Source organism: Crocodylus siamensis, chromosome 8 (assembly GCF_052110815.1).
Source record: "Crocodylus siamensis isolate JL-2025a chromosome 8, ASM5211081v1, whole genome shotgun sequence".
NCBI classification, from domain to species: Eukaryota; Metazoa; Chordata; order Crocodylia; family Crocodylidae; genus Crocodylus; species Crocodylus siamensis.
This window is the reverse complement of record NC_143402.1, coordinates 65,714,543-65,737,387: the sequence shown is the minus strand read 5'-3', so window position 1 is coordinate 65,737,387 and position 22,845 is coordinate 65,714,543. Positions and strand designations below refer to the sequence as shown.

Here is a 22,845-nt window from a genome sequence, read left to right as displayed (position 1 = left end):
TACTGTGCAGTAGCCTAATAATACTGTACAGTAGAGTATTAGTACTGTTTGTGCTGTGATGCTACTGTGCAGTATTAGGCTACTGCGCTGCTAGCATCTCGTGTAGACATTCCCAGTGTCGAGTAACAGGCACCCTTCAATTGTGACATACAGCCATATAGAAAATTCAGCAATGGCCCATTCAACATATGCAGGTAGGAAATGCCATAACAGGTCAAACCAATTGGCCATCTGGGTCAGTTTCCCCATCTTTGAAAATGATCAGTACTAGATGCTTAAAGGAGAAGAAACAACAGAAGAAATTTCCTTCCAACCTGAAGTGGTTAGTGGTTGACTCGTGTCTACTAGCACAAACACTGGTGTCTGTTCTAGGATTTTATTTGAGGAAGCTTAACTGCAGAGACTATTTTGTCCATAAATATCTTTACATTCTCAAATGTTAACTTGGAAAGGCAAAATGGGAATTAGTTCCAGGTTAGGAGTTAGTCCTAATCCTAGTATGTGAAATAATGTTTTCTGTTACATGCATATGCAGAACCTTTGCCTTCCCTTTAAAAATAACATTTCACTAGTCAAGGCTGGATACAAGAGGGATGTATCCTCCCTGGAAGACTCCCACCTACTGAGATCAGATAACATCTAGTTCCTTCATCCAGTCCATGGCTCTCCTGTGTAGGATTATAACTAAAAGGGACGTACTCATCTCATAAACAGTAATGAGAGGAGCATGACTTTCCTATCATGATACAAATGGAAAGCCTCATGCCCCATAAGACTGTGTCCACCAATGAACCCCAGGATCTTAGAAATGCAGGTCCAGTGACTTCCAAGGAGGCAGAGCAGAACTGAATGCAGGTGGAACAGGCTGTTCAAAGAGGCTGGAAGACTTGGGCCCTGGCCTTCACCCCAACTTTCCAAAGATCCTCCCTTCTTCCCATAGCCAAACCTCATGATAGAAAGTCAAAGTCACTCTCACTTTACTTGCCAACAAGGGCCTTCCTTACAAACCAGCCATTTGGTGCCCCTTCCTAGTAGTAAAATCTTCAGGGATTCCTCTCACTAGTTCCAGGTTTGGCAGCGGCCGAAACTGGCATTGAGTGACTTTACGGCAAGCATATGCCTTAACATTTGCATTTTCCTTCAATTCAGGGTGTAGATCATAACTGGTTACATTGAGAAGCAGAGATGAAGTGCGAAAGTGTTCTAAGCTCTGTAGACAGATGGCAGGAACTCACAAGAAACATATATGTTTTTACATGAAAATAATAATTTCAGTGCAAAATACTAGTAGAGACAAGATATAGCAGGCAGTTTTTACTTTGTAGCTGTCAATATCATCTTATTCCTGCCCCCTCCCAGTTCCTCATCTCACACCAACCATGAGATCAAGAACCAAGGGCAGAATGACAAAAGGAGGATATTTTGTCAGTTGTTTTATTTTACAATTGACATGCATTTCACTGCATCTTTAGATTAAATGTATAATCTATTAATGACCTGTGATCTTGTTCAAATCAAAATAAAATAGTGGAAAATGTATAGGCTGTGAAGTTGGGGACATGCTGAAACAATGGAAACTTAAATCCCTCAGGCTCAGAAATCCTGTTGTCTCTGACATACTTTTCTACCTTGCATAGAACACCCAGAGATGATCTTTTCTGCACAGATCTTCATATTTTAACTTCAGAACGTCATTGGACACTGGAGGACACATCTCCAATCAATTTCAAAGAAATTCAGTACATGTTCTTTTCCTTATACAAACATATTTGAAATGAACTCCTGCTGAGAACAACAACAACAACTCTGCCTCTCTTCCTCAGTCCAAGAAAATTAACAGGATGGAGCAAATTCAGGGTAACAAATTCAGGTAATAGCCTTCACTGACCAGCATTTTTCCCCAGAATAAATTGCAGAGAAATCTCAATCTATTTTTTTAATCCAACATCAATTGGTTCTCTCTCTCTGACAGAAAGGGCTCTCAAATCGAGGTTTCAATTTTAAGGTAGCTAGAGATATACCATGATTACTCATATTACAGCCACGCATAGGTGTAGTAGCCACACCCCTGATTAATACCTGAAAAACAAATTATCCATGTAATGGACATGTTCAAATGCATAAAAAAAAAAAACAGATTCAAATAGTACTTCTCTTAAAAAAGGGACACAATTTATTGAAGAAAGGAATGCAGTGATGTGGGAAACCCATGCCACAGGGTACTTGAGTTCAACTCTGCATCAGTCTTGTCTGGAAGATCATTGTAGATGGGTGGATATTAGAACACAGAATCACAACTTCCATTCAGCACCGATACCTTCCTCAACTTTGTTCTAGGGTGTGCATAATGGCTGCACCCTAGTTTTTGGCAGCAATATTTCAGAAAAAGAGGTATAGGTATTATGCAAGTAAATGCAGTTTGTAAAAAACTTGATGCCCCTGTGAAGTCACTCTCTATAGAGTTTATACAAAAGGAGATGATTGGGGAAGGGAGTGTTGGGAAGAGAATAGAAAAGTATCAGTAAAGCATAATTGATCTAAAAGACAGAAAATGGCACCTTAGAGCTCCACATGTGTCAGTTCAGTTGTTCCAGATCAAATCTGCTGGCATTTACCAGTACAAAAATACTTTTTACCCACCAGTTACATAGAAACAACTTGGAACTTGGAAGTTAAGCAGGGTTTCACTCTTCCCTGATCATTTAGACTAGGTTTGAGATACTCAAGGCAGCCTAAGTCTTTCTGGAAGACGATGGGATGTGTACTGTAAACTCCCTTAGGATCCTTTAAAAATCCCAACCAAAGGTTTTCAAAAGGAACTAGTGGCTTTGGGTGTCTACTCACAGGTATCTTAAATGGTCCTGAGTTTCAGGAAGTGCTGAGCATCCCCTATTTGAAAGTACAGGGCCTCTATATGGAAGCAGTCCAAATTATGTAACCATCACCCATGATCATTCTGACCAAATATTCTGGAACTGGAATTTACAACACAGGCACAAAAATCTCTCTCATCCCTCCCAGCTGTATTAGCTCTGCATTGCTCAAACAGGAATAATGCAGAAATTGCTGGGGTGCTATTTTCAAAGGTATCCAGCAGTGGCCAAATTCTGTTCCCACCAAAGTCCAGGGGACTACAAGATGCTCTTTATGCGAGTAAGTGCATTAAGTTCTGATCCTCTGTCATTAAAGGCTTTATTCTGAATGCATTTAAATTTACTGGGAAAGAGGTTATACATTCTAGACAGTTAACTTTTCACTGAACTTTGTGTTCTACTTTTCATAGCACCACCCTGTAAAAGCACCTGGATTCTTTTTGTTGACGAAAGAACCAGGTCTTGCTCCACATTTGACACAGCACCAAATGCTTATTGGGTATCAGCCCCAAGCAAGTATTTCCAGGAAGGGCAACAAAAGGGCTGACAGAGATGAGCCCCAGATGCCATGCTATGCTAAAGAGCTATAAAAGGGAAGGAGCAAAAAAGTGTGTGTGGGGGTGGGAAACACAAACAAACTACACAACCCCAATCCATATGAACTATTCAAAGGTTTATTGGACCAAACAAAGGCAATTTACAGTTTCAAGCCACCAGAATTACAGTCCTGTGTATAAGAGCCACCTTCAGATACAAAAAAAGTAAAAAATACCCAGAAAGTCATTTTCTTTTTGTTGAAGAAATAGTTTAACTCACTACCCCTAACAAAATCTGGGCTTGGCTATAGACTTTGCTTGCTCAATGTACATATTGCCATATAACTTAAACATATACGTATATAAGGCATTCTTTGCATAGTCACGTGCTTGGAACATCATATGTGCCAGCCAGCATGGAGAGAGAAGGCAGGAATGGTTGCTATGCTGAAGCAGAGTGTCCTTAGGTATCTAGGATTCATACATAATCCATTGAATATGCTAGCAGTTACTGGCTTGGAAAGGGCAATTTGGCTTCCTCTAAAGCTAAAGCTTCCTACAGTCCATTAAATAAGCCCTTTTTACAGAAACATTCTCCAAAACCTAGGCACCACAAAGAACAACAGAGAAAACAGATTCAAGTATTGTCTGCATAGGAACAACAAAGCAGCCTGGGTTTTGATATGCTCAATGTTTTAGCTAAGAGGCAGCCTCCTCACAGAAAGAAGGGACACTCAAGAAGACAGGTTCCAACCTAGCCTGGTAGTTCTGCAGAACACTAAGCGCTACCAGTAGAGAACAAGGACTTTCTGCAAAAGAACCTGATCTTACTTGTAGTTTGATCTCTATGAAGCAGGCACTGATGCCCAGCAGTATGCATCATCTATACGTGACAGTTCAGGAGAGGTGCTCAGCCCTGGGTAAAGCAATTAAGTCACTGAGCCAGCAACAGAAAGGAATGGAGAAGGGAATGGGACATCTCTTATGGCATCCCTAAAACTCACTGTAATCCAGAGGGAGCCCTCAGTCTCAGGGCCACTTCCTCATGTTTGTTTCTTTAAGGGACCGAAATAAGGAAAAGCAAATCCAAGCATTAACATTGTTAAGGAGGCATGGACTCCCCACAATGGAAGTCCCCACAAGTAGAAGAGCTAAAACATCAATGCTTTTCACTTCTCTGGTCTTTCTACCACCTACCCTAAATGATCATCTCTCTGCAAAAGTTTACAGAGCAAAATTAAGCCAGTCCAGCTACAGCCTGTGACCCTTCCCCTCAACCCACCTCCCACCCAAGAAAAAGTTTTACACAGTGTTTGAAATCACAAGCTGTATTGTTCAAAGATAGAGTTTGGTCCCTGGAGGAAGTGGGTTGAGAGTCTGATATAATATGTGAGCTTATCTACGCTAACAGCTGACATTTAACCATTCCCTCTAAAGGGGAACTATGGGATTCAGACAGGGCAAACACAACATGATTAACGCAGCTAAACAGACTCATTGAATATTTGGTGTCCACTTTCAGTTCTGTTTGGGGGTCCTGGTCCCACATGAGGTCCCAAACCCCCAAACACAACTCCAGTCTGGCCCACTCCAGGGACCCAAGTAACAGGTTCTCCCCCAGCTTGATACCACAAGGAGTTATTTTGAAGAACCCAACTTCAGCCAAGGAGAAAGTCCCAAGTTTTGAGGGTTTACTGATTTTTTCTTGTGTGTGTTTGGTTGGTTTTGGTATCTCTCTCAAGCCTTTAAGATGCCAAGGGAAAAGCCTTTAGGAGGAGGCTAGGGACAACTTCATATAGTCTTCAGTTCTGCAAAGAGAAACAAGGAAAAAAGAGAAATCATTTCAGTCATTTCAGCTGTTGGGCAGGGTTAATTGTTCATTACTTGTGTAACAAGCAAGGGAAGAGAACTCATTGTAGGAGCAGAGGCTAGGAAATGTTCTGGAAACACCAAAAGCCATTTTCAAACCTTAATGCCTCAGAAGCAGGAGGCATTTTGCTTCATCCTTTGCAGCAAGGTAGTCTAAAACCTGAACAGAGTAAATTGAATGCATTTCCTCTCGTCTGGCACCAAATGCTATTCCAACCTTCCTAACCCACAAACCATGGGCTATGGCAGCTTCAAATAATTTGTAGCTACAGAATTAAGCTGGTCCATGGTCCCACCCTGACCTTTCCAGAGGCCAAACCACCTGGAGAATCAGATTTGGCTGGATACTTTTCTGTACATACAATCCCACTGGAGGAAGTGTGGCTTGTGATGAAGACCTGGCTGCATGCTGATCTCACAAAAAGGGAAGAGGAATCTTTCAACAAATCTTACATCTTGTTCTAGCTTTATCTCCACCTTTTGTATTCAACAGGACATACAATTTGCAGGCACACCTTGGGTTCCATCTGTAAATACTACTGCTTTGCTTTTTATGGGAAGATCCTCAACACATCCCAGGGAAGCAGAGAATTATTAGACTCACTTTCTATGTGGGTAGATTGATGGACAGAGAGGGTAAATGACTCTCCCTGAGGTCTTTCATTGAATCACTGGCAAAGCCAAGGTTGGAAGATAGATCCTGGACATGCAACACACTGATACCAGGGGAACCTGCTCTTATACTGGTATGAACAAGAATAGACACACACTGTATAGTCTTACACCTGGGTAACCTACTAGAACTGGTATAGTCACCTGGGAAAAACCTATAGTAAAACTATAGCTGTAAATCGCATGTTTCTGCTTCTAATCTGGAGGTAGGCATTTATGCAATGCAAACAGGCTACCACCTAGTGGTAACATGCTGCATCCACACACTGTGGAACACTTGTCAGAGCAGGCCAGGATAACTTCCAGGGGGCTTAGAAGATTAGGAAGCAAGTCCAAACAGGCCTACACACATGCTACCTTCACAGTCCTACATGAAGGACATCTCGTCTCAGCTGAAGCAGATCTCCTGCAGATCTGTGCAAAAGTCCCTCACACTTCCGACAGGTAAATAAGCACTATTTATGAGCCAGCATCTGAACTGATGATGCCCTGGCTAAGCACCTCTTGTGCGACTATGCTGCTTCTCACTGTACGAGCAAGTTCTGTATCTGGCCACTTCAGGACAAATGAAGGGAATTCTTCAGAGTAGACAACCTCCCCCTGAAGGGGATCAGCTCATCACCATCAAGCCATGCATGGAAAGGGAAGGGTAATCAGACCTCATGCTTGAGGACACAAGCTGACTGCTTGGGGGGGGGAGGGGGGTCAGGCAGGAGTTCTTTCCTCATCTTCAGAGAAGCATAACACTTAAATAAGTGTGTTAATCCAGGCAGGTGCAAGAGGGAGGGGGTTCCTTGATATCTGAAGCATCTGGTACTGGGCATTACCCCCCGCAGGACTCCAGACAGGACAGGACATTTTCCCAGTATAGTATTGCAAACCCAATGGTCCAAATATCCATTTACATTAAGTCTACTCTGATCTGGCTTTCAGGTGGAAGCATCCAGACCGCTGCAGAGCATAGCTTATTGAAGCCTCAGGCCTTACACAAAGCACCAAGATTCAAAGCTTTGCATCCTAACTCCTGCTTTCCTGCACAACCAAACCTAACCATGGCATGTACCACTCACCTGGCAATAGCAAAAACAAGTGAGGAAGGAAGGATGCCCCAGTGGTCACTACACTAGCTGAAGGCTTCGGAGGTCAGGATTTGATTCTTAGTCCTGCCACAGGCTCCTGTGTGAACTTGGCCAAGTCACTTCCTCTTTCTGTGCCTCAGTTCTCCATCTTCACCATCAGGATAGCAGCACTGCCTGCACCTCACAGGGGTTGTGAGGGTATCTGTGTTAAAGGGTACGAGGCACTAAGGAGATAGGGGCTATAAGCACCTTAGGTTGGTAGACTGGCAAGGGAGTGGGATGAAAGGACGAGGAAGGGGCAGACATTGCAATGGAGTCTAGAGCCCAGACAGCACAGGAAGGGCGAGTCAGATCACTCCGTGCCACCAGGCCTGGCAGCCACCTCAAGGCAGACACTTCAGGAGGCGCACACCCCTGATCTCACTTTGTCCCAGTAATGTCTCAGGACTACTCAATCTCTCTGTGCCCTGGGCAATTCACCCATCTAAGGATTTCATTTAGGCTTCACCTTTACAGGAGAACCATTTTCTCAACTGAGGCAAAGACAGTCCAAATACCCACCAGCCAAGGGCCAGGTTTGGTAACTCACCTGGAGCCACCTTCAGCCTGCATACAACTGGGCTTAGCAGACCTGTCCTCTTCTAGAGTAAGGATGGAGGTTAGGACACTGCAGGTCCCAGAAGGGAAATCTCCATGTTGATCCACTCAGGCTGGGACATACTGGCTCTGTGGTGTTCCCTCCATGCTAGAAGCCAGTGGTGCTACAGGCCACAGGGCAGAGCTCTGTGGGGAATGCTAGACCTGCTATTTGGTCACCCCTAAGGGGAAGGTATCGATTCCTAGTCTTTCCTAACAGGCAGAGGCAGTGTGGGGACTCCAGGACTGCCTCCTTCCCACAGCGAGTCCGGTGCAGTAGAATGACTTTGGGATCTGTTAAGGAGGACTGACAAGAAACAGAGCAGAGGGCATCTCCAAGCACTGGCAAAAGGGGGTGGATAGGGATGCTACGGAGCCCACGCCTCCCTCAAATAGGTGAAAGCCATAGCACAAGGGCCACAAATCAAAGTCTGAGTTTAACCCCTTGCTCATGGAGTATTTATAAACCAAGGCTTTCAGAAGGGAAATGGAGTAAGTTCCCAAGCAGGACTACTACTTTGTAGGGCTGTGCGAATCTTCGGATGGTGATTCAATTTGGAGGAGATTCAGCTCAACTCGGTGGCCAAATCTCCAAATCCGTATCGAATCAGGGGACCAATTGAAAGGTCTGAATCGATTCAAAGCTCTCTGAATCTTCAGAAAAGATTTGGAGAGCTTTGATGATTCGGGCAATCCCTGGTGCCTGCAGGAGGGAGCTGCAGCCAGACTCAAAGCTGGTAAGTGACGGGGGGAGGCTGAAGGAGGGGGGAGGGGACCATTGGGGGACCCCTGCCAGCCCCCATCCCCTGCCTGCTCCCCCAGCACCCCCCATCCCAGCTCCCAGCCTTTCAAAGAAAAGCCCTGATGCTGCCAGGCAGGGGGAGCAATCCCTGATGCCCCTCACTGCACAGGGAGCTCTGCATGAACCCCCCAGCCGTCTCCCCCACTGTCCCAGCCCCACCACGGGTGCCCTGCCTGCCCCAGTTCTGGCCCTTTAAGAAAAAAACAAAAACTGGAGAAAAGCCCTGGGACTCACCACTCCTGCAGCAGCCTGAAGGTTTTGGGGGGGGCTCGTGGAAGAGCCCCCCATGTGGTGCAGGGCAGCGGGGATCACCCCCCACCCTGCAGGAATGGTGAATCTGGAGTTTTCTTGGTTTTTTTTCTTAAAGGGCTGGAGCTGCGGTGGGCAGGGCAGCCATGGGGGGGCTCCGACAACTGGCGGGGGGCAGGAGGTCAATGGGCTTGGGCAGAGCACTGACACACACAGCGCGGGGCAGCGGGGATTGCCCCCCGCCTGGCAGCACCCACGGATCCAGGGCTTTTTTTTTTCCCCCCCACAAGTGCCAGGAGCTGGGGCTGGCCTTACCACTTCAGAGATTCGGCCGATTCAGCAGCCCCCGAATCTCCTAACCAGATTCAACCAAATCAATTCAGAACAGCGATTCGAATCACCAAATCAAATCACTGTCCCCTGAATGGGCCAAATCCAAAGCAAATTGTAGCCACTTCGCACAGGCCTACTACTTTGCTAACTGGCGGCAACAGGGACACCGCTTCAGGCTGCATATCGTAGAAGGCAGGTCCCTCTGAGCCTGCAAATCAGGAGCATGGAGCGGCTGCACCTCCTGCTCCTTTGGCAAGGGCAGCAGCACTCAGCCCTTGAGAACACCCGGCCTCGATGCATGGGAAACCCTGCGAGGGGAGGCAAAACCTGGCCGGCTCCCTGAAGGGTTAACTGGGCAACTACAGAAGCTCTCAATTTAGATGGGATTTCAGTGAGGAAGGCCTCCCAAGAACAGACAGACCCCGATTACTGGGTACAAGAACCACTGCTATGCACCTGTCCAACTCACCTTTGGGCTTCCAGTTTCACCAGTCTTTCTTCTGTGGGATGCTTCTTCCAGCAGCACCACTTTCCCCCCTTATCTTCCCTTGTAGCTCAGGCTCTATTACTACTTTAAATTTTGTAGTATCCAGTTTGTAGAGAGTGCCCCCCCACACCCAGCCACCTGGCCAGGGTTTTAAATAGTCTCACTGATTCACTGCAGCATCACGGGGTTTTGCTGAACTGGAGGCAGGACACGGCATTTCTGAGTTCTCTCTACAGCAGGGGCTGGTGACCTAGGGCCGGTGGGCTGGATTCGGCTATGGGGCTTTGGCAGCAGTCACTTTCCCATGCCGCTGGGGGGAGAAGCACTGGCTGGGGGTGCTTTCTCTATACTTGCTGCAGGGAAAAACAGTGGCTGGGTGCAAGTGCCTGCCTTCCCACCCGTCTCAGAGCTGAACCAGATCACTCCAGTCTGGGGCCCCAAATGGGACAATCTTTTCTGCCCCTGGGGAAGCTGCTTCAGTACAGAGAAAAAGAGTAGAAACAGTTTATGCTTAGTGAGGCAGAGGCGAGGAGGGAAGACGGGAGCTAGGACAGGAACTTTTAATTAGCAGTGTCCACAGTCTTGTTGCAAGGTAGAATTCAAGTGAAAAGGCTAAACACACACAGCACCCCCAAAAATGCTGGGCATCCCACAAGCACACTAAACAAAGGATACAGCTTCATGAGATTTAGAAACACAAATCCCACTGACTTCCAATAGGACTTGTGCTCCTAACCCGCTTAGACCCCTGAATATCCTACCAAAAGAGGCAAACTCTACAGTGCTACGTAAACTGGTATAAGAGGTTGACCTATGCCTTATTCCATCCTCTATGCAGGCAAGTTCTATAAGCTAAAATACCTTCACATTCACCTATTTGTGCACAGCTTATTCGCTGCCTCAGTGTTCAGCCTCCAATTGCTGCCCGTCTTGGGGAAAATGCAGAAGCACCAGCAGGATCAGACTCCCAGCGAGTTAGCAGGTGGAGAAGGCCAAGCTGCCAATGCGATTAAGCAAAGCAGAAGCAGGTGAAGACATGTTGCAAGTAACAGATGGCAAAGACATGGAGAAACAGCCATGAGCCTCAGGAAAATTTGTGGCCAACCAAAGAAAAAGGACCCAGGCTCTCAAAATGGGGTTCCCACTTGGCCTGTGTGTCAATAGAAAGAGATTCTAGTCGCACGGAAGGGCTTTTGGGAGCTCTCCAAGTTCCTGCCCTCACACACAGGTCACAAGCCATATTTTCTATATGTGGCTCTGACACGTTTGGTGAAAGAGCACCATCCCATTCAGATATGGTGTCCACAACACCAGGGGTGCTGCTTTCTTCCAAGAGGAGCTCATGCCATCCATTCCCAGAATTTAATACTGGGTGAGACTTTTGGTGATACTGTGCTGACCTTCAAGGACAGTGTGGCAGAACTGGGCTAATGGAGTCTCATGACAAATATGGCTCCCATCTGAGAGATGGTGAGAAAGGGAAAGAGGACAGGGTAGATATGCACCTTTGTAAACTAGCTAAACTTAATATATACAGAGCACAAGCTTACGTGAATCAAAGTTCACTTCATTAAAACAGGCTGGGGGTCTGAATGGCAACGTGCACTGCACTACATTGCCCAGAAGACAATTTGGGTATATCTATACCACTTCCAAAGCAAGGCTGGGTATACCACCAACTCATGTGTGCACAGGCCTGCAAAATCAGCAGTTAGGACAGCTCAGTACCAAGTACCCTGAGTAGATCAGAACAGCCCCAAACTTATGCCCTAGCACTGAACTTGAGACTCCACTGAGATAAGAGGCATCTTCACTGCCCTGTTTGCAGGCTGTTTCCTGCATGAATATGCAGGAATTGTATCCCAGGAGCCCACCCAGGCTTACTCAGGGAGTGCTACAGATTTCCTCCATGGTTAATCAAGGGAGTGGGTTAGGGGTCAACCTGATTAAGATCAGCTCCCCCCGAGAGCTGATCAGTCCCCTTCCCGCACTGTTCCTCCCTCATCCCAGAGTGACTATCATGCTGCAGAAGATGAAAAGCAAAAAGGGAACAAACACCACCACACTTACCAGCCTCTCTCATCCCACAGAAATGCCATGCTGGACAGGAAAGCAAAGCTACTGAGGAAGGGCTGAAGAAGTAAGCAAGCAACCGAGGGAGGAAGGCGATGAAGGAAGGGGAAATGCCCACCCTATCCCCTATCCCCATGCTGGAGAGAGGAAAAAGCAAGCAGAGAGGAACATGCAATGGAGATGCTGAGAGCACAGGGATTTGGAGTGTAAATGTGACTGTAACAAAAAAACAAACAAAAAAAAATACAGCCCTCCCCACCTCCTGCTTTGACCCCGGCTTGCTTTTTTAGAGGGGGCAATACTGAAGACACTTGAAACAGAAACAGTGAATAGACTAAGTCCATCAGATGGTCAGTCAAGCTCTTGCAGCTACTGCCTGCTCTTGTCTGTCCTGGAGGAGCTGTCACTGCTACCATCCAGTCCCAAATTAAATGTTACAACAGTTCCCCTAGAGGCCCAACTGCATCCCCTTTTCGATCCAAGATGTACCCTGTGATGTTAGACAAAGGCAAGGGCTCTTTCTCAGCACCCTTAACTAGAAATGGGCACAGGCTGAGATGGGAACCTTCCCCATGACCCCTTGACATTTCAGCAATTATCCACTATAATTTGGATTCTAGACTGGACCCAAACTGGGAAGAGGCCAATTTGCTAGTACTAAATTGTGACTGAAGAGCATGGATACCTTACAAGATCAGCTCACAACATCCCAACAACCCTATTCCTGAACTCCAGCTTGGCCCTGAACTTTACCCTAAGCCTAACTCAGATCCAAGCTCTACACCCTCCGTTTATCTTAGTCAAGAGAGTAGATGAAACAGGGGGGCCAATGGCTTCAACCAAGGGAAGGAATCTCCCCCCGATAGCTCAGCCAGCCGGTTGGGCAACGAGCCCACTGCCCTCAAACGGAACAATCCCCTTTTATTTCATCCTCGGTTCTCCCTACCTTGAGCAAGGCAGGGATTTCTCAGAGTAGCTGCCGATTCGACCATGCAGTAACTGTGGCAGAAATCCGGGCTGGTCTGAAGAAACACGATCTGGTGCATCATCTCACCCCTAATTCTACCTGCTCCCAACTAAGCAGCACAGCAAAGAGCCTTGCTTTTAAACTAGCCTGTCCTGCTTGCTGGTCTGAACCCGATATCCACACTGGCAAGGCTCCTGAGGCCCTGTAGAGGGCACCCCAGCTCCAGGCATTTATCTTTGCAGGGGGGGAAAAATATTCCTGGTGGCTCTGTGTGGGCAGGAATTCTTCCCACTCACATATGCCTCCACTTCTCCTTCCTGTAGCTATTAGAGCCAGCCTCTCACCAGATCAAAAAAAAATGGGGACAAAAGCCCTTCAGTTCCATTTCAAAAGCCACCCTGGCACCCCACCCTATCCCACAGGGCTAGTTGAAACTATGAAGCTTCACCCAAGAATGCGAGCAGCTGATAAGGTAGCTGTTTTCTAGCCTTGTAGCCAACACAAGAATGAGAAACAGCTCTGATGCTTCACGCCCACCCCGGCAAGGTGATTATACCAAAAACATAACTGCCACCTCATGCTAATCCTATGCAGGAAACAGGGTAACCAAAGAATCTCCTTCTGGCCCTACACAGCTATGCCCTCCCTGCCCCTAGATCCCAGAAAGGAGGGACAGAAAACCCTACAAACAACACACTCTTTCCTTCCTCCAGCCCTTAACTCTGGGAAGGGAGGAGTGGTGGAGAGAGGATGGGCTCTGGAGGATACCACCCCTCGAGCCTGGTGACACCTGCAAAAGTTCTGCCAGAACTTTTCAAGGGATTAACCACTGACATTATCTGGACAAAAGAATTGTCTCCCAATTATTTCCCCCTTCAATAGAAAGGGAAGCTCTCTGCTGCTAAAACTTTCTGACTCTGCTGAAGTTGGAAGATTTGAACAAAGTCCTGATCATCTTCCTGCCCAGATGCAAAATAATTATTATCCAATTGAGAGCAAAGCTTGAGAAGCAGCTGCAAAGGCTGCATTGCAACCAGTCAGCATGCAAGTCAATCACCCAGGGTGCCTTGAAGATCTCTGCCCACCCCCTTGTCTATACTGGCTTGCAGGGGGCTAGGGTGGCACAGGTGTTAAGGCACGTGGTTGACAGCCCAGAGGTCGCGAGCTTGAGGCCGCAGCAGAAGGACTCACGATGCGGCCCCATCAGATTCCAATGAATCTGTGAATTTGGCTAAATACCTTGTTATAGGGACATGGAAGAGGAAGAAACCGGGCTGCACCATTGCAAACACCTCAGGGAGACTGGTTAAACCACTCCCAGCTGCAATCAGTACCGGTGAAGTATTAGTAAAAGGCTGAGCCCCAATGGTTTGTACAGAGGCAGCTATCCCTGTGGCTGGAAACTGAAGTCTGAAACCAGAACCAATCCTTAAAATGAGGAAGACAAGATTTCTGTGACATAGGACCTGGGTTCCCCTCTCAGCCCGGTTGTCTGTCTCCCTTTCTGAAACATCTCTCTACTTTTATGACTAAAATAGCTAGACAGGAAATTACAGTCTCTCTGGTACATTTTGTGCTCCTTTCTCCAAACGGCATTTAGCACAGCTGTAGGGTTAAGGGCTCAGCTTGGCTGGAGAAACAAGCAAATCGCAACAAAACCATCTGCAAGTTTTGGACAATGCCATGCAAGAGTAGTTTCCATTCCCTTTCCCCCTCCCTCCCACCAAATAATCCATTGTGCTAAGTCTCCTTCCTCTTTCACCCATGGTGGAACAGTTCCTCCAGGCACAGACGGGGCATTATCAGCTAGACAAAACCAAATGATTGTGCAGCTGAGTTTAGTCTGAAGAAACCAAGGCACAATTCGTGACAACTCAGTCCTTCAGTCTGTGACCCTGGTGTTCAAACTTGGGAGACCAACGTGGAGTTCAGTGTCTGACTTTAAGCTCCCAAGTTTCACGGTCTGAGCCCACCAGTGGGATGGACAGATCCCAAGACTTGCACTTTTCCTGGGGGAGCCCCAAGTGCTCAGTTCCAAGCAGGACCAAGCCACGGGAGCGGGACAGTAGAAGTCTGCATATCCCATTTCACTAGATCAAGTTTGGGTGTTCGTGGAAAATGAGATGGAGGCAGAGAGTGGAGCAGATTTATTAATTGGTTATGAGGAGGGAGTGGGAATGGGGTGGAGGGATATGGGACAAGACATGGTCAACTTCAGTTTAAAAAAACAAAAAAAAAACACAGCACATTAGAAGAGGTTATCGGTGGTACTACTACTTCTAAGAAGCATTGTGTCCTTACCAAAAAGATTTGCAAGAATGTTTGTGGCCGAGGACCTAAGGTGCTTGCTACAGGGATGTGAGGTCAGAGGTCAATTCAATCCTGCAATATAAATGTAGTAAACTTGGGTCACATCACAATGGCAGCATTGTCGGAGGATGTGTGGCAGCTTGGAGGAGTGCATTTGGGTGGGGCGAGACGAGGTAGGACAAAGAAAGATGCTGGGCTGCATCACTACTCTCAACTGATCCAGTCAGTGCCTTACCTGACAGCCGCCCTGCCCCAATATATCAGCTAGAAGAGGACAGGATGTTGTGAAGCCTGAAATGAAAAGTTGCTGATGCCAAAGCCAAGATCCAGGGGGAAATAAACCCAGAAACAAATATACAAAGCTTCTTTAAAGCAAAGGGAAAAAAAAGAACACAGATATATGGGGCACCAATGAGAAAAATAAAGGAGCAATTAAGAGAAATACAGCAGTCTGCCCATGGCCCTTAGCATGGGAGGCAGGAAACAGCTTTCAAAAGCAACCCCAAGTCGAACAGCAACCTGCAACGGGTAGGTCTGTATGGGACGAGTGAGATCTGCAGAGATACCGTAGCCTGCAGTGTCCGTGCCAGCTCCCTCACCGGAAGCCACATGTGCATGGCACACAGCCGAGAGGCAGGATACATCTGCCCAAGCACAGTGCAGCACTGCACAATGCTATACAGCTTCCTGCTGAGGTGGCAGCAGGCACAGAATTAGCTTAGTGTGTCTGAACGTGTGCCACACACATGCAACCCAAGTGTTCTCAACAAGGGCTATCTGCAAAATACCTCACAGGAAACACTTGCAAACCGACCAGTGGTGAAATGCTTGGTGGCCCCTGCTGAGATAAGTGAAGCATCCATAGGGTTAACCTCCACATAGCATTCATATGACAGGATCCTGGTCCTGTTAACATCTATGGCCATGTTTCCACTGGGCCAGGAAGGTTCATCTCCCACATTGTGGCCAGGAGGGATCGCTGTGTTGAGGCAGCCTGAGCTCCTACATGACAAGTTCCAGGCCTCAGACCATTAACCATTGACTATTTATTGAGTTGAGCCCATCACTTCTGGTTCAGCTCGCACGCGCAGTGCAAGCGAGCCTGGTGATACGTTTCTATGGCAGGACATATTTTGAGTTCAGCCCGTTAAGAATAATCTCAAGAGCCCCCCCTGTTTCGTTCACATTCAGTCATACAGGACTTATCCATTGGGGCCCTCTCGGAGTGGAAGCAATGCAATGAAGCTAGCAGACATGCCTGACTTCTTAATAGATCAGAGGGCTAAAAGCATGGTCAGGGTACAACAACAGTGAGAGAGGAAAAGCAAAATAAGTGCACACTGCTACCAACAACCAAGTCAATTTGGCCATGGCAGAGCCAGCAGAAGCATACCTATCCTCCTAGCAACAAAACTAATCCCAAGCGCTAGAAGCTGTGTTGCTGGTGACGGTACAGGAGGCAGAAACAAGCAAGCAGGACTCTCCTATCCTAGGGGGAGGTGAAACATTTGGGAAGCAAAGGAAGGGGAGATCCTCTTCCGACTTGTACATCAAGCAGATTCGGTCTGGAACAAGCCAAAATGTGAAATCCCCCAGCATCACCTTGACAAGAGTCGCTGCTCTATCTGTGGCAACGTTAAGAAGAGAAACCAACCTGGCTTTTCCAATGTACTGATAAGATGGGAGCGAGTGAGATGCCACAGGCTGTAGGCTTCAAACTTCATTCTAGGCAGCAGTGCAGTGTAGCAAAGCCTGAGCAAGCTTTGAATGGAGGTAGCTGGGGACCAGCAGCACAATACCTGTGGCAGGATGGAGCTCAGCACCAGTGAATTTACCTTGCCAAGAAGCAGGGTAAATTCACCTACCTTGAGCTCTGTGCTGCCAGGATTAGACTTGCTGGCTTAAAGTCCATTTGGGCTACAGTCTGCAATTAGACATACCCTTTCATGCAAATGTAACCTTTAAAGCGACTGTCTTTCCAGTCAGCAGGCTGGAAAGGTTACACCACCACAGAAAAGCAAGACCTATTCATAAGATCCCAACTGACAGGAATCCGAGTAAGAATTTTTTGGGGTACATTTTGCTAGCCATTCTCCAGGCGCAGCCCAACAAATCAGAAGTTCATCCAGCATATCTTGCCCTTAAGACCGCAGCTCTTCTCCCAACCCCTTCCAGGAGAGAGAGAGAGAGATCACTACCCAAAATGCACAGGTCTGGGCCCAAGAGTGGACTCTACACCAAGGACAGGACAGTCTTCTCAGTCACTAGAAAGAGACCGGGTCATTGACTGCTTATTCATTCCTTCCAAGTCAGCAAGACCCCTTCCTTGCTAGATGGCACCAAAATGCTGACTACTACGAGGATTCATCATATACTTGCTTAAAGAAATGTCTCAAAAGATTTAAAAGGGAAAGCCACATAAAATGATGCCAATGTCAAGATAGCAACAATCTGTTCTTCCTCAGCCTTCATCTAGGTCTTCTGTTCAAAAAAGAACCAGGTATCTACTAGTATGTCCTGGGCTGGAACACACGTAAAGCTCATTTTGAATTTTCCAATGAAACCATTTTTTTTTTTTTAAATCAGAAAAGGTCAATACACTGAAACCAAAAAGGGTTTTGTAGGAACACACTGCCTGTAATAAACCTTTCACTAGAAAGGCTTCTCATGGCTAGGATGGGATTTTCTGATCAAATACCAGGCAGTCACACCTGGTGACATAACACCAGATACCCCAGGCAAGTGTCCCAGGTGCCAGGCTATTCTGGTTTCATTCTTGAAGCATCTCAAAAGATCTCAGATTCACCCCATGAAATTCCAAAGCCTCAAAACATACTATGCAGAATGGAGTTCTTGTTTTCTAGCCAGTACAGCTAGGATAAGAGAAATGGACCACGACACATTTCCTATAACTGTCCTCAAGGTGGGTCCAATTCTGTCTTGCCCTGCCCCTTTCATAGACATTGGCACCATTATCAAGCAACCGTGAGGTAATCTTGTGATTTAGGAGCATTTTACACCCTCTCTACACTAGCACATGGTGCAAGGCAATGGAGACACAGGGCCCAAGACTTCCCCTGCAGAAGTACAAGTATATAGTGTGCTTCACAGTAACGCAAGGAAAACAACTAAACCCACTCATTGCATTGTGAAGTGGAATATGCATACAGAAGGCATCGAAAGAAGCTACCTTTCCTACCTCCCTAGAAAAATCAAGGTTGCCCTCCTAGCCCTGGACAGCAAAGGGCAGAGTCATAAAGGTCTTGAAGAAAGATTTGCCTGTTGGCAAAGTGTGAGTCAAGGGTGTACTCCCCATTCCCTTCACTCCACTGACAACTTCAGTTAGCCTGTTTTTCACTTTGATTTTTATACCGTGCCTTCTGTCATAATATCTGGGGATTGGCCCAGCTGGTGTAGACCCAGTAAGACTGAGCCTGGAAAGCTCTGCTCCTTTATAAACTGGAGGCAATTTCATGACTGGATCACTTCACTTCATCAGACCTTTCTTCAGAATAGGGATGGGAGGTGAAGAGAGCATATAATGTGTGTATGAGACCACATAGTGGAGTTAGGCTATTCATTCATATTCAGAAGACTAAAAACAGAGTCCCCAAGGTATCTTTGGAGAATTTCTCAGAAAAGCAACTTCCATAAAGGCAGTGGGTAAAATCCAGAAGATGATGTGCTAAATAGGAAGAAAGTCTGGTCCATGAGGCTGTCTAACAAGGCACATCTTAGCACTGTTTGAAAAAGAGGGTACTGCAGAAGTCAGGAGGTCTATAGTACAGACAGGGACTGTCTCATTATTCAAGAACTTGCTTCCATTACCAGATGAACTTACCTAGTATTTCCCTGTACTTGTATATCCCTGTGGAATAAAAGGGTGCCCCTGCTATGCTTCAAGGCCTCTGTATAGGAGGGATATGGTTAGTTTTGGAGACTGAAGAGTAGTAGTTACTTGGACAAGCAGTGCAGCACAAGGCAGCAGCAGGGCAGGTTTCCCACATGACCCCACTTCCTCTTGCAGTGTTCTGGCTTAAGTCAACCAAGAGAAGTTTGCTTTTTATGTTTATTCAGTCCTTAGCACTAATCAGTGCTGTTCTGCAGCCCCACGGTGCTGGGACCCCTCAGAAGCATGGGTGCCAGCTGCCATATGGTGTTCTCTGTTCAGTGACTGATTTATTCAAAACAGGATCTTGTGAATGGGCTGTGGGCTGTGCAGAGGGACAAGCTTGGGGCTTGATTTGGTTCTTAGCAGACCGGAAGCTGGTGGCTTCTTCTCTGGGGAGGTCATTTGATGAAAAGGTGACAAGCCCTTCCCTGGAAAGAGTTTTAAGAAGAGCCCCAGGTAGCATTCTCAGCGTGTGAATGTGAAATCGATACGTAGAAATCAGAGATGGGGAAGAGGCCAGAGGGGCTGGTTTTCAGAGCCATTGGGCACTTCCATTCCCACTGACTTCCTTCAAATGTTTTGAGTGCTCAAGATGTTTGAAAGCCAGATTCTTACCGTGTCCTCCCCTAACAAACCCTGTTGGGACCATCCCCAGTTTTACGTGCCCAGCAGGCAGCTGAATAAAGACAGTGGTGGTGGTTATTATTACTCTTTTACAACCACGCTGCAAGGCCCAAATCTGAAGTATTGATTGAAAATAGTAATAGCATCTACATGATGTTATGTTTGAACAAAGCACCATCTGCGTTTTAATTATTCCTCTTTTGAAAATCCCCATTTCTGAGGCCTTTCATAGGGAGAGCAGAAAAGGGAAGAAGAAAGGTGGGTAGGGCCAGGCTCTCAGCCAGTGTAAATGTATGCAACTACGCAGATGAAGGTAGTGAAATGATGCTGATCTACTCCAGCTAAGCATCCACTTCAGTATCTTTCCCAGAGGTAGGCTGATTTATACCAGTTGAGGAACTGGTTTTAAGTATCCACAGAAGGGGCCTGAACAAGGTGGGTCACAATCCCAACACTTCTCAAATCAGTTTTGCACTGCACAAGCTTGCTGGCCAGCCCAGGGCTCCTGCTCCTTCTGCTGGGGGTCAAATCAGCCATGTGCTGCAAGTGGTAGGCAACAGTCAAAAATAAGTTCAACATACCTTTGTTCCTCTTCGAGTTCTTCTTTGGTCATCATTGACTTATACTGGTTTCCCCTCAGCTTTCCAGGGCTATATTTAAAGGAGAACTTTTCATCGGCAGCTGGAGACAGGGAAAAGGAAAGAAAAAACAGTTGTACGAACTAACATAGAGAAAACAACTGTGAGCTACAAAAAGCAAACTGGAACAATGGGAGGGATCCTTCCTGTTCCTCACCCACCCCAGACTGGCAGATATGCTGCCAACCTCCAGGGCCAACAGGAGACCTGAGCAGGCTGCAGCAACATTTCAAAAGACCAACTGTCCCTTTAGGAACAGATCAGCCTGGCCATCTGGGGATAAGAGGGAAGGACTGGAGTCACAGGTGATACTTAAGTGCTGACGGTGGAAGGGCACAACTCCATGCCGCTGCCCCTGATGCTGCTGGGCATTGGGTCCAGCCAGGCTGCAGCCCCACACCCCATTGTTGGCACAGAAATTGCACTGTCGCCACCACCCCCACTATTGCTGGGACCTGGCTCCAGCCAGGCTGCAGCCCCATACCCCACTGTTGGCACAGAAATCTGGGAGGGAGTGTCCCCCTCATACCCGACCCCACCACGTCACCTATGGTTGGACTCCAACCTAGAGTCAACTTACATCAGAACCAGCTAATGCTGTCAGAGCCACTGAGTCTGCCGGGCGCACATGGAGTTGGCACAAATATGAGGCCCATTGTTAGTGACCTACTATTAGGAATGAAGCAACTAACCATAAAGGACAGGGACCTTGTGTGACAGTAAAGCCTCACTATAAACAAGCCCCATTTATAACAAACCTCTACTTTCACTGACCTCAAGGGCAGAAAGTGGTATTTTTGTTAGGAGGAAACAGCCAACTGATCTACTCTGTTATAGTAAATACCCTTTTTTAGCTGCCTTTTCTCCCACTCACAGGGAAGTTAGTTATAATTATAAACAACGTTGCCCTGTATTTCTTTTCTCTGGTGCAAGAGGCTTGTCAACCCATCTTGGCTTCTTAGGAGGAAGTAACTGTGCCTCAATTCACCTGCAGCATCCGTCCCTTCTTTCTGAACAGGAATTTTTCCCTTCTCCCCATTTGCCACAAGCTAAAGCTGCCTGCTCATGCTTTAAGTTTGTGAGCAATCATGCAGGAAATGGTGCTGGAAGCACATCTGGTACATGCCACACAATCTATTTTAACGTGTGATGGCCCCCATCAGCCTGCCAGGGACCTGTGCTTTCCAACCACTGCACTTGGGCAACCCACAGAATTTCAAACAAGCATGTGAAATAATCTTGAAAAGGAAGAGGAGTCCCACACTGCAAATTCCTGGGCTATAAACAGAGATTGTTATAGGTTGCAATACGAGCTGTGATGAGAGGGGGCCAACAGCTCTTTGATGCCCGCTAACAGACTGGAGCAGAAAAGATTTCCCCTTCTGCAGATCACTAATTTTTTCAGTACAGCATGTTTATTACAGTCCAGGTTCTCACCAAACCCTGGCCCTTGGATCACATCTCTACTTTAATTAAAACTCTGTAGTTCTCAGGCATGGAGCTGAAGCTTTATCTTTTCCAAGCAGATTTTGCTGGGGCTGTTTTTTTTTTTGTTTTTTGTTTTAAACAGACTCCCCCACTGTTACCTTCCCGCAGCAGGGCAGCAGATAATGGGATTGGAAGTCAATCTCAAATGCATCACCAGGAAGGAGGGGCTGTAGCTCACAATGGCTTTTATAAACTATCTAAGGCAGGGGCAGGCAATTATTTCAGGCGGAGGGCCACTTACCAAGTTTTAGCTAGCTGTCAAAGGCCACATGGGTAGCTCTGCCTCCTTGACAGGTGTCCTGCCCCCTGGTTGGACTGGAAGTTCTGCCCCCTAACCCCTGACCTTTGCCACCATAAGTCCCTCCCCTTGCCCCTGAAAGTACTCCTTTCAGCAAGGGGTTTTGCCATCTCAGAACCAGAAAAATACTAAATTATATTCTAAAAAGTGAACATCTACAACCATCCATTAATTTGATGTTAAAAGTATTTTTGTCCTGGTTTACATGTGTTCTGTAGTGTGCATAGCGGTGATTGCATATAATAGCTTAAAATTAAATAAAGTCTTACTTTTGGATATTGTGGGGGGGATGCTGGTGTGGGTGGGTGGGTATACGGTTTGTGGGGGGTTGTTTGGAGGGGCAGAGTGGCTGGGGGGTGTGAGAAGGGGCATGGGGGTCTGCATGTATGGCAGTGTGAGGGGGGGTGTGGGTATATGTATATGGTGGGGTGTGCGTGTGGGACTTGCCCTATGAACACACACACACACACAGGTACTGGCACGGCCCCACGCTCCCGGTCTGACAATGCAGCTGGGAGACACATGGTGCTGTAGCAATGCCGGGGCAGGAAGGCAAGGAAATGGTTGGGGATGGGATGGGATGGGGCGGGGCGGGGCTGGGCTCCTCTCTCCTGCTGCTAGCTCCCCCTGGGCCCTACTGCCCCTGGCTCCTGTCATCTTTGACAGGCAGCCAGGAGCAGATAAATATTTTTCTAAATTTTTTAGAAGTCCTGAGGCTGGATAGAATGGCCTGGTGGGCTGGATCCAGCCCCTGGGCCGTATTTTGCCCACCCTGATCTAGGGGCTGTGTTTAGATTACCTCGATGCTCCAGAGACCACAAAACTGTACTGCCTCATGCTGGACAATATTGCCTGACCCCTCCAGAGATCAATGAGGGACACAAAACAAAGGTGTTGCAAGGACCAGCTTTCCCTGGTAAGGGAAGGGAAAGACCTGTACAAGGACTTAGCCTTTCTTTGCTAATCTATACAGTCCTCCTTTTGTCAGTGCCTAAACTGGGAACATAAGACTGGAAGGG

At 47.0% G+C, this 22,845-nt stretch overlaps 1 protein-coding gene across 3 annotated transcripts in view; it reads right to left on the bottom strand.

The window, feature by feature from the left end:
- Positions 1 to 22,845, bottom strand: part of MXRA7 (matrix remodeling associated 7) — a 53,086-nt gene that overhangs the window by 5,540 nt on the left and 24,701 nt on the right. Inside the window, exons 3-5 of one of the 3 annotated variants that reach the window (XM_090061682.1) lie at positions 19,984 to 20,083; positions 14,878 to 14,958; positions 3,526 to 5,217 (exon numbers count right to left, since the gene is read on the bottom strand). In XM_090061682.1, coding sequence (XP_089917808.1) covers positions 14,925 to 14,958; positions 19,984 to 20,083 — 134 coding nt within the window. In that variant the 3' untranslated portion in view covers positions 3,526 to 5,217; positions 14,878 to 14,924. Of the gene's footprint in view, positions 1 to 3,525; positions 5,218 to 14,877; positions 14,959 to 19,983; positions 20,084 to 22,845 lie in introns of those variants that run through there. The other 2 variants (XM_090061681.1, XM_090061683.1) reach the window with 2 other exon arrangements.